The sequence below is a fragment of the Octopus sinensis genome, linkage group LG4, assembly GCF_006345805.1.
Source record: "Octopus sinensis linkage group LG4, ASM634580v1, whole genome shotgun sequence".
NCBI lineage: Eukaryota > Metazoa > Mollusca > Cephalopoda > Octopoda > Octopodidae > Octopus > Octopus sinensis.
The window spans coordinates 39,810,662-39,826,416 of record NC_043000.1 but is presented as its reverse complement, the minus strand read 5'-3'; the positions used below and the strand labels follow the sequence as shown (position 1 = coordinate 39,826,416).

General features: G+C 36.2%; 1 protein-coding gene across 1 annotated transcript in view; it reads right to left on the bottom strand.

Annotated features, from left to right (window-relative positions):
• Positions 1-359: 359 nt before the first annotated feature.
• Positions 360-15,755, bottom strand: part of LOC118763178 (zinc finger protein 98-like) — a 48,801-nt gene continuing 33,405 nt past the window's right edge. The window contains exons 4-6 of the mRNA XM_036502625.1: positions 12,066-12,281; positions 984-1,148; positions 360-899 (exon numbers count right to left, since the gene is read on the bottom strand). Coding sequence (XP_036358518.1) covers positions 612-899; positions 984-1,148; positions 12,066-12,281 — 669 coding nt within the window. The 3' untranslated portion in view covers positions 360-611. The remainder of the gene's footprint in view (positions 900-983; positions 1,149-12,065; positions 12,282-15,755) is intronic.

Sequence of the window (15,755 nt, the reverse complement as noted above, 5' to 3'; positions counted from 1 at the left end):
TATCACCAGATTCATAGTTGGTCAAGAGGCTGGTAGGTTACCTCAAGTTCTGAAGTTAGCGCTGACAAAAACAGGGTGGGGTTGAGAATAAGAATCTCCTCCAAAATGTTTATTCTCAATTTTATGAAAATAATCTTAATCTGGACATTTGAAAATTCATCTCTGTAAAGTTTAATTTAAAGAAACCATTATTGAAAAGCTAACAAGGAATCAGTCTAGTGTGGGGGCACTAAACTGTACTTAGGCCTCATGTTCTTCCTTTGTGGTCTCTTCTGTTTTGTATTTGGGGGTCATTGTTTATGTACATATTTGACAACTTTACAATATTCCTGAGTATAAAATAATTAATAACTTATGTCATTGTATAACGTATTTAATGAGGGAAGCTTTTAAAATACAATAAACAATAAAATATGCTGTGATTACAGGATGCGATATTCAAGAAAGAACAATGTGTGGGGCTGTCAGGAGATTTGGTATAAGATGTCCTTACAACATGGAAAGGAAACTGCATAAACAAATGGTAAAATATAAAATTCTTGAAAATACTTTCACCACAATTTACAACACAAGAATATTAAATAAATATAGAAAACAAGAAACCATAGAAACTACTCTTTTCCTTTCTCCCCTGTTTGAATATGCTTGTGTCTTTTGAAGTCAGTACTTTGAGAGAATGATTTACCACAGACATCACAGTGATATGGCTTCTCTCCTGTATGAGTACGTTTGTGTCCAGTTAAGTGATTACTGCGAGAGAATGATTTACCACAGATATCACAATCATATGGTTTCTCTCCCGTATGAAGACGTATATGTTTTGTTAAGTTACTATTGTCAGAGAATGATTTACTACAGAAATCACAATGATATGGTTTCTCTCCAGTATGAATATATTTGTGTGTATTTAAGTGACTACTGCTAGAGAATGATTTACCACAGATATAACAAGGATATGGTTTCTCACCTGTATGAAAACGTATGTGTTTTGTTAAGCTATTATTGTAAGAGAATGATTTACCACAGATATCACAATGATATGGCTTCTCTCCTGTATGAATATATTTGTGTGTAGATAAGTGACCATTGCTAGAGAATGATTTACCACAGATATCACAGTGGTATGGTTTCTCTCCTGTATGAATACGTTTGTGTACAGATAAGACACCACGTTGAGAGAATGATTGACCACAGATATCACAATATTCCCTCTCTCCTGTATGAGTACATTTGTGCACTGCAACCTGACTACTGTGAGAGAATGATTTACCACAGATATCACAAGGATACGGTTTCTCCCCTGTATGAATATGTTTGTGTGTAGATAAGTGACTACTGCTAGAGAATGTTTTACCACAGATATCACAAGGATACGGTTTCTCTCCAGTATGAATACGTTTGTGTCTTGATAAGCTACTATTTCGAGAGAATGATTTACCACAGATAACACACCGATATGATTTCTCTCCCGTATGGATATGTTTGTGCATAATTGGGTTACTTTTTCGAAAAACGGATTTGTATAGATACCTCAGTCATAATATCTCATCTCTTTTATGAGGTGTTAAGAGGAAAATCTATTCTATAATTTTTTCTTTCTCTTTTCTGTTACTTTTCCTCTCAAATTCCAGTTAATATATTTTTCTTGCTTTTGTTTTTATACTTTATTCCTTACATACACTTCTGCTGCTGTATTTCTGTCCAGTGTTACCTTTGTTTAGCAACACTTTCATAAATTTATCCAACTTTTATCAGCACACAGTCTTATCTTCTAGACACTCTAGTCAGCAATGTTTAGAAATTTGGTTAATAATATTATTTCAGAGCAAATGTTTCACAGGAATTCTTCCACAGATTTGTAAAAATAATGTTATATGTCTGTTTTGTATATTTTCGTTTAGCTTATAAAATATGGTAGATATTGAGGATGCTTCTTCTGTCATCTGATGTTCTGAAATTATAGAGAAACAGCAGTGTAAAATGTAGAGGCTACTTAAAAAATACAGATTCAATTCTATGGAGATAAACTGCAGAAACAAACAATTATCTTAACATCTGAGCTGGAGGCCAACAGTTCCATAAAGAAATGCCAATCTGTAAAAGTAGATGGAAGTGGGACACCCAAGAAGATATGGGAGAGTTTCAGGTGATATGATGAAGATAAAGATGCCTGGCACCCAGCTGTACCCAAGAAGACCTGTACTCCACAGCAGAAATATTCAGACTCATCCGTCTGGTGGCAAAAGACACTTATGACCTTTCTTCATAAAAGCAGATTTGCAGTGCCATGTTAAAGTGACACCACATTAAAGCAACTCTGTGGTGGCACATAAAATTGCTTGTGCAGTGCCACATAAAGGCAACCTGTAAACTGTGAGGTGGCTGGCACGAGGAAGGGCATTTAGTTCTCGGAACCATAAAAATTCACACTGGAGTGTGCTGCAGCTCCCCAGCTTGCCAGCCTTGCTCAAACCATCGAATCACTTCCAGTATAGACAACATATATCAAAAGATGACAATGAACTTCATTTATTAAAATTTACATCATAGAATCTTGTGTGAAGCTTAGATATTTGTAAACTACACTGACACCTTCACATTGTGTAAGAGTTTAAAAATAAAATTAAAAAATGGTGGACACTAACATTAGACTTTCTCCAGAAATATAACTTCACATTGTTGTTTAGATCTAGGTCAGTTCTCACAGGAGCAGACATGTGATTATAGACATTCTATCCATGAACATCCTGTCTATTTCTCTAACATTCTATATCTATAATTATGTCATTCAATATTTGTAACCCATAGGAGAAATTGAAGAGAAATGTGCTGTTATTTCTAGTAGGTCATGTTGTCACATGGAGAAGTGCCTGAACTACAATTTTTATGACAGATGAAGCAAGAATAAATATTGATGAATGATGAAAAGCCAACAAAATTAGGAAAAAAAAATTTTGAATAACTTTGATTTCCAACCATGTGATTTCAAGTTCAGTTCCACAGAACAGCACCTTGAACAAGTGTCTTCTTTAATAGCAGCAGTGCATCTAAAGCCATCTGAGTGGATTTGACAGACAGAAAATCAAAGAAGGTAGTCCTGTGTGTTTTTGTGTCTTCATATCACTTAACACATGTCAATGCACATCAACATGAAAATATGTGCAGACATGGGGAAATACTACCTTGCTTGGAAACTAGTGAGGGTTCACAAGAAGAAAGCCATCTGGCAGCAAAATCTGTCTGACCCACAAAAGAATGGAAAAATGGATTTTCTTAGCAGGTACTTGTTTTGCACATCATTATCATTATCATCACCATCGTTTTATTGTGAAAATTTTTATGCTTGCATGAGTCAAATTCTTTTTCTGTACTATACACTTAAAAGGGTGGGGTAAAAAAAAACTATTTTTAAACATACACAAAAAAGGCCATGAAATTGATGAAAATCGCTGAAGTATATTTCCTGCAATTATTTTTTGTTTGTGTCAGATAAATTATTCTTTCATTTGTGTCTGAAAAAAAAAGGTGTATGTGTGTTTGTGTCCCGTGACCGCTTGACAATCAGTGTTGCTGTATTTAGTTCTTCGTAGCTTAATGGTTCGTCAAAAGGCAACAACAGAATAAGAACTAGGCTAAAAAAACAAGTCCTGATGTCGATTTGTTCAAAGGCGGTGCTCCAGCATGGCCACAGTCAGGTGATTGAATCAAGTAAAAGAGTAATTCCACATCATCGCCTTCCTTCTTCATGAACATCCATCGTCCTTCTATAGTCTGTGTACGGATGCTGTCATCATTCGGATCAACAAAACTGAGTGAATCGCTGACAATTTAACAGGGGTATACAAGTTGCCGAGACCCACACAGAAACACCCCAATCGAATATCAAACAGGTTTCATGACATATTCGTATATTACCGTCGTCACTTCTGGTTTCTATTGTAAAATACACATTTTGAAGGACAATTTACTTTCATAGAATATAGATTTTTAGGGAAAGAAAGAATAACCATTAAAAGTATAAAAGATTAAACCCCTCGCCACCCATCTTCTACTGGTTAATCCTTTCCCTCTTCTTTCGTTGGTGAAGTAATTCCCTTTTTCTTCTGTCGATTATTTCACCTTTTAATACTTTCGCTTTCACCATCTAAAAATATTTTGCCAAATAAGAATTTATATTCCATTATACAAACAAAAACAAATTCATCCTTTAACCATGGCTCAGTGGTTAGAGCGTCGAGCTTACGATCGTGAGGTTGTGAGCTCGAATCCCGGTCCGGGCTGCGTGTTGTGTTCTTGAGCAAAGCATTTTATTTTTCACGTTGCTCCAGTTCACTCACTGAGTGAGTTGCGACGTCACAGGTGCCAAGCTGTATCGACCTTTGTCTTTCCCTAGGATAACACTGGTGGCGTGGAGAGGGGAGGCTAGTATGCATGGGCGACTGCTGGTCTTCCATAAACAACCTTGCCCGGAATTGTGTCTAGGAGGGTAACTTTCTAGGTGCAATCCCATGGTCATTCATGACCGAAGGGGGTCTTTACCCCCTTTACTACATTATTATATCCAAGAATTGCAATGGTGTTCGGTGGCTTAAAAACGAGTGCAAATCATATTTTTATAACTCTTTCATAAGAGGCCTCACCCCCATCATTTCCAAATGCGTGGTGAAGATAATTTTTTAACATCCCCCTCAAAACGAATAATATCCGACTTATGTGGACGAGCTATTTCGACACTCGACCATATTTTTCAGCATAATTTTCTATCTACAGGTATGAGGAAATAAAGTCGACGTGTATAAATTATCCACAACCTCCATTCAGTTGTACTTTTCTTTACACAACAAATTCCTACAAAATTCTTATCTACACCATCTGAAAAGGTACTTTCAGAAAATTTAATTCAAATTCTGCATTTTTCAGAAAATTATGAGGAAACAAATTACTCATTAGTTTGGCACACAGATCGATAGTAATACTGAGAAACAATCGATAAATTAAAATAAAGTATTGGTTTCCAAACATTTCAATGGTTGGAAAGTATTTGAGAATATTTCTCAAACTAAAACACACAACAATCTAACAATGGAACGACGGAGATGGCAGAAGGTAGCTTCCATAGCAGCCAAATCACGAACAAGTCTTAGACATCTCACTCCCATAGCTAGAAATAGCAACCAAATCACGAACAAAATACGGAAGAGGAACAACGAATTGAGGCGCCAAAAACCGAAAGTCTCCAGAATTAAAAACATTGAATATTTTCATTGTTTAATACTTACGCAAATGTTTCATAAAAGATACTGTTGTTTATATATGTATGTATGTGGCAGTTGAGAAATGCATTATAAAGAATTATAAATGTATTATTATTATCAGCTGATTAAAAGAAATTCATTCAATGACATTTAACCGGAAGTATGTTCAATGCGCATGCGTTTCTGCTCTCCTGGCATATTTAATGCATCGAATACTGATTATCTCCCTTCCTGTTTCGTATATTTTATTTATTTTTATTGCCTAGCAACAAACCATCACTTTATTAGTGCTACTACCATATAAGTCTCTCTGGTAGATTTAGTAATGCAATATTCCTTACACATCGCTGCCCTTCCAGTTCTTTCCTGATTGGGCCATTCTTTGACATCTTCACCCAAATATCTGTGTATGGATGCTGTCATCATTCGGATCAACAAAATATTTTGCCAAATAAGAATTTATATTCCATTAAGGCATTCTCGCAAAATAATGTCTTAATTAGACGTGTTTGTATTCATATATGAGAACGTAACTACATAAATGTGACATTTCATCACAACAATAGGCATTTTAACCTCCGCCTAAATTCGGGTCGTAGTTTCGTCGCTTTTAGTCACAGTAACAATTAATCCTTTGGAGGCGATCAAAAGGTACAAGTAACAGAACTGCCAATTATAAACTCACATGGGTTTATTTACATTTCTGAAGAAAAAAAAAGAAATCGTTCCCCCCATATATATATATATAAATTTACGGAAAGTGACGATCTTCTTCAAATGTAAACAAATGGATGTGATCTAAACGGTACTCGCATCGAAAGAATGCCCCATTGGTTATTGGGCTGGTTTTTAGGCTGTCATTTGCTGTTGGTTGATTTTCTTGGTGCCAACCTCTTTACCTGCTTTCCAATAATGTGCAGAAATATGGTTAAGTGCCAAACTTGAAACAGAAAATCACCAATTAATAACACTAATTTTATTCATACACGGAAACAAGTTGTTGATAATAGCTTCCCCACATTATATTTTACGTCGCTCCATCTATATCTACATTCTGGAGATAACTTTACATCTGCGATATTTTTAATACAAATAATTTCTTACAAATTTTGAATTTATGTTGCAAAAAGTTTAATCTCACACTGTATCTTCACACCAATATTGTTATATTTGCGAGGAGTCGTAGTTAATAATAATAATGAAATTATTGTATACAGTGCTCAGGTGCACCACAACTTGTCAGAAAGTGCATATAAAGTACATGCAGTAATGTAGAAATGTCTGGAAAGTGAACATGCTTGTGTGTGTATGGAGGGGAGAAAATCAAGTGTAGTGTTGGCGAATCTCAGGAAGCATGGAAGTCTTGAAGGATGCAGTGCTCCGACAACTAACAACCGATGCCGGCAGTTTGTTCCACGCTTCAGCAACTCTCAGCGTGAAAAAATGTTTCCTGAAGTCATGGGAGCTGTGCTGTTTTCTTACTTTGTAAATATGTCCACGGGTGTTAGATGGGTGGAGTTTGAAGAGGTGCTCAGTGTTATTGTTTGTGCGATGGTTGATAATTTTATGGGTGTCTGCCAGACGTCGGAGTTTCAATGTGTCCATGCCCAGGGAAGTAAGGCGTTCAGGATATGGCAAATGCCTGATGGAGGGTATTCTTTTGGTTGCACGTCGCTGAACAGCTTCCAGACGATTGATGTCCTGGGCAAGATAAGAAACACATTCACCAGTTGTTTGTGTATATTTCACACCAATCTGCAGCCTTCTCAATTGTATCGTGGAATATATTTTTGGTGAACATAGTCAAACGTGAATAAGTCTCGAAAAAGGAAAGGAAATGGAATTAAGACAATCAACGACTGTGAGTGTGCCATTGGGCTTCAGAAATTACGACTTCCCCAAATTTTAGCAACATTTTGCGGAATATTCATATTAGTTGTATAAAGATTATTATTGGAAATGAGAAATGATAGGCTTTTTTTTAACTGTTGGAAAATTGGTAGGGAAGAACTTTTCGGATATGACGGACATAGTAAGAAATATAGAAACTTTAAAAATACATCACTTTAGGGTTTCATTCAATAGTAATCAAATGTGTGTGCGTATGTCTGTCCATGTTTATGTGAGTTTATTCATGTGGTCACCTGAAACTTAATTATGCAGTTTATAAATGTTTTGTTAAAACCCATAATTCTTCTAGATTCTACCACTAATTTCAAGCAGAAACATGTTGCACAATGCCAATCTGTTTCTCTTGATGAGCATTTCATCCATTTGAAGGCCCAAATAATTCCATGAGTTGGAAGGGTCCATTTTAAGATTTTCTAATTCCTATGAAGGAGCTTAGATGAATTCTCAGCCAAAGAACGACACATGAAGTTTTAGAAATTGTTAAGGTTGAATAACGTTCTTTAATTCCAACAAATTACTGTTGACTATCATGCTTTAAACTCCTTTCTTTTCTTTATAAATATACCAAGTGTAAAGATAAAAATTAAAATATATCTTTCACTTTTTTAATTAGATAGCTAATAACCACTTAGAACTATAATAATAATTACAGCAAAATGAATTATAAAATTTCATTGTAGGTTTAAGCAAGCTTTAACTCTGAACATGTATATTTCTTTTAAAGTTTGTATATATATATATATACATATATATAGAGGGTCCACCAAGGTTCAGTCCTCAGCCCCCTCCTATTTATCATAGTCCTTCAGGGAATAACGGAGAAATTCAAGACAGGATGCCCCTAGGAGCTCCTAAATGCTGATGACCTTGCTCTAATTGCTGAGTCACTATCAGAACTAGAAGCAAAGTTTCAAGTGTGGAGACAAGGATTAGAATCGAAGGGCCTTAAAATCAACCTGGCTAAAACCAAAGTCCTAATATGTAGGAAGGCAGGCAAATCACAAATGCCTTCAGGTAGATGGCCCTGCTCGATCTGTAGAAAAGGCATAGGTAGAAACTCTATAAGATGCACCAAGTGTAAGCTATGGACACATAAGAGGTGCAGCAATGTCAAAAGAAGGCTAACTGGGAAGATAGTTTTTGTATGTGGCAGATGCTCAGGAGCAATAAACACTGAAAATGCGCAGAGACCAATTTCCGCCACATTCCAGAGAGAAAAACTAGAAATTGTTGATAGCTTCCGTTACCTAGGTGACCAAGCCAGTAGCGGGGGTGGGTGTGCTGAAAGTGTAACTGCTAGAGTAAGAATAGCTTGGGCAAAGTTCCTCTTACCTCTGCTGGTGACAAAAGGCCTCTCGCTCAGAATAAAAGGCAGACTGTATGACGCATGTGTACGAACATGCTACATGGCAGTGAAACATGGGCCATGACTGCTGAGGATATGCGTAAGCTCGCAAGAAATGAAGCCAGTATGCTCCGATGGATGTGTAATGTCAGTGTTCATACTCGACAGAGTGTAAGTACCTTGAGAGAAAAGTCGGACCTAAGAAGCATCAGTTGTGGTGTGAGACCTTTGGAAGTATGCTGTGCTTGGGAAGAACCAGCAGGACAAGTAAGACCATAACCTGTGGCCTCTACCTGGGATGTAGCCAGTCCACTTATGCATACCTTTCCTTCTTGTGAAGACCTGTTGAGAACCATCCGAACGTGGCTGTTGCCAGTGCCGCCCCGACTGGCCTCCATGCCGGTGGCATGTAAAAAGCACCATCTGATCGTAGCCATTTGCCAGCCTCGTCTGGCACCTGTGCAAGTGGCACGTAAAAAGCACCCACTACACTCACGGAGTGGTTGGCATCAGGAAGGGCATCCAGCTGTAGAAACACTGCCAGATCAGACTGGGCATGGCGCAGCCTTCTGGCTTCCCAGACCCCAGTTGAACCGTCCAACCCATGCTAGCATGGAAAATGGACGTTAAACGATGATGATGATGATATATACAGGTATGAGATGTATTTGATGCCATGTTTGGTAATCTCAAAAAACTGCTCTTATCTGACAAAAACCAAATACATATTAATAAAATCTTGCTCACAAGTTCTCAATGAACTGTTATAAAGATTGTTCTATGAGTCCACTTTCACTCTCCCAAATTACAGGCCTTGTGCCTCTCACAGAAAGGATCAGTTTTATGTCTGGCTGACTAATATAACATTTGGAAGTCACCAAACCATCCCCTTCACTCCAAGCTTTTCATGTTATGTAAAATAAGAGATGGTATTTAAAGAACCTAGATAACAGACAGTCCCAGGAAGGGCATCTAACAGCAAAGAACTGCTACAATAATATATTCATTTAACCCATGGAAGCATTGGACAAAATCCACTAAAATACAGTCATCAGTAAAGACACACACAAACAATGGAAAAGGGAGAGTCGGGAAGACCTCAAGATGTTGAATGCGACGGTGATGGAAATGGTCTCGGCTGTCAGGCACCCTTCTAAGCAAAACTGAATTCTGTGTATTCCACCCACACATATAATCCCCATCTCAGTTGATAATTATTTGTGGCCACATGACTGTTTAAAGCATAGGTGGTATGATTTTGGTGTTTTTTTACTGTGTGGATAAACTATAAATTCTAGTATTGAACACACGGTAACTTTAGTTATACAGTTTTAAGTTGCCAAAGAATTGGTAAGGAAACCCTAAGATTGACTTTATGTCAAAATATCTCAGCTTTTTGAAAAGCAAACAATACTTTCCTTGTGTTCAAATATAAGATCTTTTCTTGCTAATAAGATCTTTTCTTGCTAACCCCATAAAAATATATGAAAGAGGAAAAAAGTTAAGCAGTTTTCAATATTTGCCAGCTGTAAATATATGCCTTGCAATTACAAAGATACTTAAATGACAACTTGTCAATACAAGGCAAACAGAAAATCTAGTCTATAACCGTTTTGTTTTTTCAGTCAACCTTCTCTCCTAATTCATTTGATTCCTCAGAGTAGATGATTTGTATTTTTTTTTTATTATTGGTCTCTTTTTAAAAAAAAAATATTTCTGATAAATGTTAATCAATTCCACACAGGCAGATTTCACTATACTCAATGTAAAGAAATTGCTCTTCAATTTAGAATTTCTAACAAAACTAAAGAGACATCAATTATTGATAAATAAGAAATGAAATAATATGAAAAAGTAAGCTAAATTTATTATTAAAAGAAGTGTTAATTTTTCTGCACTGCCTGCTAAAAAAAAGGTGGACAAGAATGAAGAATGCAAGCAAGAGATAACAATATTCTCAAGTATTTAATAAACCTGGAAAAATACAGGACAAGAAGTAAGCATAAAATGAAAGAAAAGAGCTTAAAATATAGCAGCTAAAATAAAAATTTTATTATGATTAAACCTGTGACATCTGCATTTATTTGAGGGAAACTGCAGCTCAATGCTTTCCAAATACTGTAAAAGATGTAAAGAATGACATTGGACAGCAGCAAGAGAGACTACAAAGTCATGACCAGCAGGAAGGAATACAGCAGGCTCATCTCTGGGTGTGTCAACAGTGAGGGTGACGTCATGCCACCACCACATCTTTGAACATGGAATCAGGTTACATTCAGACTGGACGTGAACCTGGAGACTGTGGTGAAACCTTGCTGAAGAAGGACACTGTCTGAAGGCTGTATGTGTGGCAGCAACATTTCACTGCTTGCCATACTTCCACAAAGACTCAGAAGTGGTTGTCAGAGAATTTCTACCACTTCTCCAGCCCTAATTCTTGACCTCTTAATTCTCCTGATTGTAATCACCTGGATTATCACTTGTGAGGCACAGTCTAGAAAGACACTGACTGCTCTGTTTGAAAATCAATACTCACCTTGTAGCCAAGATCAAGGAGGTGTTTGAAGATTTTTCCAGGGACAAAGTGAGGGACACGTGTCAGGTCCTGGAGCTGTCTTGGGATCATGGTGGAAGCTGAGGGTGGCTACTTTGAGTAAACTGCTGTATCCAAGCCATAATCTAGTTGATATTTTTTGATCTTTTAATATACTTAATAGATCACATGTGAACTGGCTTTTGTTTAGAATTATCAGCTAAATAACTATTTCGAGTTGTTAATACATAAAGACTGGGTGTAGTTGTTGTCCATAGTGAAAATACATCTGAGTAGACAGGATAAAAGAGAAATGTTACATCTGTAACAGCCAACAAGTAAAGAGCCGAAAGCACATCTGTAGGTCTGTGACATTACGGAGACAAGGTATGTTGCCTCTGTTACACGTGTCAAGTAAAAGAACGAGAGCATTCTATTTACTGTTCCACCTTTATAAAAATTTCATAGCTAAGCTAGGTCACAGTAACAAAAGATATTTCATAGGTTATCTAGGCTGAACTGAATTTAACCTCACATGTTGAAGAAGTGGATAAGTTTATCAAAGTGGAACAAAGTTGACAAAGGATAATGAGTAATCATAATAATTTGGACACTTGAAAACCTATCTCTGCAAAGTTTAATTTAAAGAAACCATTATTGAGAAATTAACAAGGAATCAGCAGGTGTGGGGCACTAAACTACATATATGCCTCATGTTCTTCCTTTGTGTTTCCTTTTGTTTGAGTTTATAATATTCTTGAGTAAAAAAAATAATAATGCAAGTTATTTTGTAACATAATTAATGAGAGAAGCATTTAAAATACAATAAACAGTAAATATGCTGTAATTACAGGATGTGATATTCAAGAAAGAATAATATATAGGGTTGTCAGGAGATTTGGTATAAGAGGTCCTTACACCAGGGAAAGTAAATACATGAGTGGGAGGTGAATATTGAAACAAAACAAAAAAATCTCAACTATAAAAACTACACTTTTCCTTCCTCCCTCGTATGAATAACTTTGTGCTTCATTAAGCTACTAGTTTGAGAGAATGATTTACCACAAACATCACAGTGATATGGCTTCTCTCCTGTATGGATACGGTTGTGTTTCTTTAAGTCATTATTTCGAGAGAATAATTTACCACAGATATCACAGGGATATGCTTTCTCTCCTGTATGAATACGTTTGTGTATATTTAAGTCATTACGTCGAGAGAATGATTTACCACAAATATCACAGAGACACGGTTTCTCATCTGTATGAATACGTTTGTGTCTTGTTAAGGTAGTATTTTGATAGAATGATTTACCACATATATCACAGGGATATGTCTTCTCTCCCGTATGAATAAGTTTGTGTTTCTTTAAGTCATCATTTTCATAGAATGATTTACCACAGATATCACAGTGACAGGGCTTCTCTCCTTTATGAATACGTTTGTGTCTTGTGAATGAACTATTTGCAGAGAACGATTTACCACATATATCGCACTGATATGGCTTCTCTCCTGTATGAATACGTTTGTGTTGTGTTAATGAACAACTTTCAGAGAATGATTTACCACAAATATCACAAAGATGTGGTTTCTCTCCTGTATGAGTACGTTTGTGTGCAGATAAATTAAAACTTTCAGAAAATGATTTACTACAGAACCCACAGTGATATGGTTTCTCTCCTGTATGAATACGTTGGTGTTTTTTTAGGCCATTATTTAGTGAGAACGATTTACCACAAATATCACAATGATATGGTTTCTCTCCTGTGTGAATACGTTTATGAGCAGTTAAGCAATGATTATGAGAAAATGTTTTACCACAGATATCACAGTGACAGGGCTTCTCTCCTGTATGAATATGTGTGTGCGTAGTTAAGGCACCCTTTTGAGAGAATGATTTACCACAAATATCACACTGATATGGCTTCTCTCCTGTATGAATACATATGTGTTGTGTTAATGAACTACTTCCAGAGAATGATTTACCACAAATATCACAATGGTATGGTTTCTCTCCCGTATGAGTACGTTTGTGTGCAGTAGTTTGACTACTATCAGTGAATGATTTACCACAGATATCACAATAATACGGTCTCTCTCCAGTATGAATACGTTTGTGTGCAGTTAAGTCATAATTACGAGAAAATGTTTTACCACAAATATCACAGTGATATGGTTTCTCACCTGTATGAATATATTTGTGTTTCTTTAGATCATTACTAAGTGAAAATGATTTACCACAAATATCACAACTATATGGTATTCCTATATGAATACTTTGGTGTGTACTTAATGAACCACTTCTGGTGAATGATTTACCACAGATTTCACAATGATATGGGTTCTCTCCTGTATGAATATGTTTGTGCACATTTAGGTAACTTTTTTTCGAGAAGGACTTTGTACAGATATCACAGTCATATGATGTCATCTCTTTTCTCATGTGTTCAGGTAAAATCAATTTCTTTTACTTTTCCTCTCAAATCTCAGTTAATATATTTTTCTTGCTTTTGTTTTTATACTTTATTCCTTACATACACTTCTGCTGCTGTATTTCTGTCCAGTGTTACCTTTGTTTAGCAAACTTCCATAAACTTATCCAACTTTAATCGAACCACAAGCTCATCTTCTTGACACTTCAGTCAGGGATGTTCAGAAATAATTTCAGAGCAAATGTTTCACAGGAATTCTTCCACAGATTTGTAAAAACAATGTTATACATCTGTTTTGTATATTTTCGTTTAGCTTATAAAATGTGGTAGATATTGAGGATGCTTCTTCTGTCATCTGATGTTCTGAAATTATAGAGAAACAGCAGTGTAAAATGTAGAGGCTACTTAAAAAATACAGATTCAATTCTATGGAGATAAACTGCAGAAACAAACATTTACCTTAACTAAGGAGCTGGATGCCAACAGTTCCATAAAGAAATGCCAATCTGTCAAAGTAGATGGAAGTGGGACACCCAAGAAGATATGGGAGAGTTTCAGGTGATATGATGAAGATAAAGATGCCTGGCACCCAGCTGTACCCAAGAAGACCTGTACTCCACAGCAGAAATATTCAGACTCATCCATCTGGTGGCAAAAAACACTTGTGACCTTTCTTCATAAAAGCAGATGTGCAGTGCCATGTTAAAGTGGCACCAGATTAAAGCAACTCTATGGTGGCACATAAAATTGCCTGTGCAGTGTCACATAAGGGCAACCTGTAAACTGTGAGGTGGCTAGCACGAGGAAGAGCATTTAACTCTCGGAACCATAAAAATTCACACTGGAGCGTGCTGCAGCTCCCTAGCTTGCCAGCCCTGTTCAAACCATCGAATCACTTCCAGTATAGACAACATATATCAAAAGATGACAATGAACTTCATTTATTAAAATTTACATCATAGAAGCTTAGATATTTGTAAACTACACTGACACCTTCACATTGTGTAAGAGTTTTAAAATAAAATTACAGAATGGTGGACACTAACATTAGTCTTTCTGCAGAAATATAACTTGACATTGTTGTTTAGATCCAGGTCAGTTCTCACAGGAGCAGACATGTGATTATAGACATTCTATCCATGAACATCCTGTCTATTTCTCTAACATTCTATATCTATAATTTTGTCATTCAATACAGTCTTCAATATTTGTAACCCATAGGAGAAATTGAAGAGAAATGTGCTTTTATTTCTAGTAGGTCATGTTGTCACATGGAGAAGTACCGGAACTACAATTTTTATGACAGATGAAGCAAGAATAAATATTGATGAATGATGAAAAGCCAACAAAATTAGAAAAAAAAATTTTTAACAACTTTGATTTCCAACCATGTGATTTCAAGTTCAGTCCCACAGAGCAGCACCTTGAGCAAGTGTCTTCATTAATAGCAGCAGTGCATCTAAAGCCATCTGAGTGGATTTGATAAACAGAAACTCAAAGAAGGTAGTCCTGTGTGTTTTTGTGTCTTCATATTACTTAACACATGTCAATGCACATCAACATGAAAATATGTGCAGACATGGGGAAATATTACCTTGCTTGGAAACTAGTGAGGGTTCACAAGAAGAAGGCCATCTGGCAGCAAAATCTGTCTGACCCACAAAAGAATGGAAAAATGGATTTTCTTAGCAGGTACTTGTTTTGCACATCATTATCATTATCATCACCATCGTTTTATTGTGAAAATTTTTATGCTTGCATGAGTCAAATTCTTTTTCTGTACTTAAAAGGGTGGGGTAAAAAAAAACTATTTTTAAACATACACAAAAAAATCCATGAAGTTGATGAAAATCGTTGGAGTATATTTCCTGCAATTAATTTTTGTTTGTGTCAAATAAATTATTCTTTCATTTGTGTCTGAAAAAAAGTTATGGTAAATTTTGATCCAATTCTTTTCCCCAGTCTCATCTGCAAATGAAACATCACTTAGATATTATTTTATTCTTTCACTCGTACGATTTTCAGTAAGAAAAAAAAAATTCCAATGATTCCGGGATATGGTGGGTGAACCCCCTCCCCACTTTTCTGAACAAAAATAAGTTTGCAGCATATTAGGAGTTCAGGGTACTTGATACCATGCAAAAAAATCCGAGTTTTTTCGGGGGGGATTTGGTAGACAGAAACTGAAAGATGCCCGTCGTACACACACACACACACATGTGTGTGTTTGTGTTCCATGACCACTTGACAATCAGTGTTGCTGTATTTAGTTCTTTGTA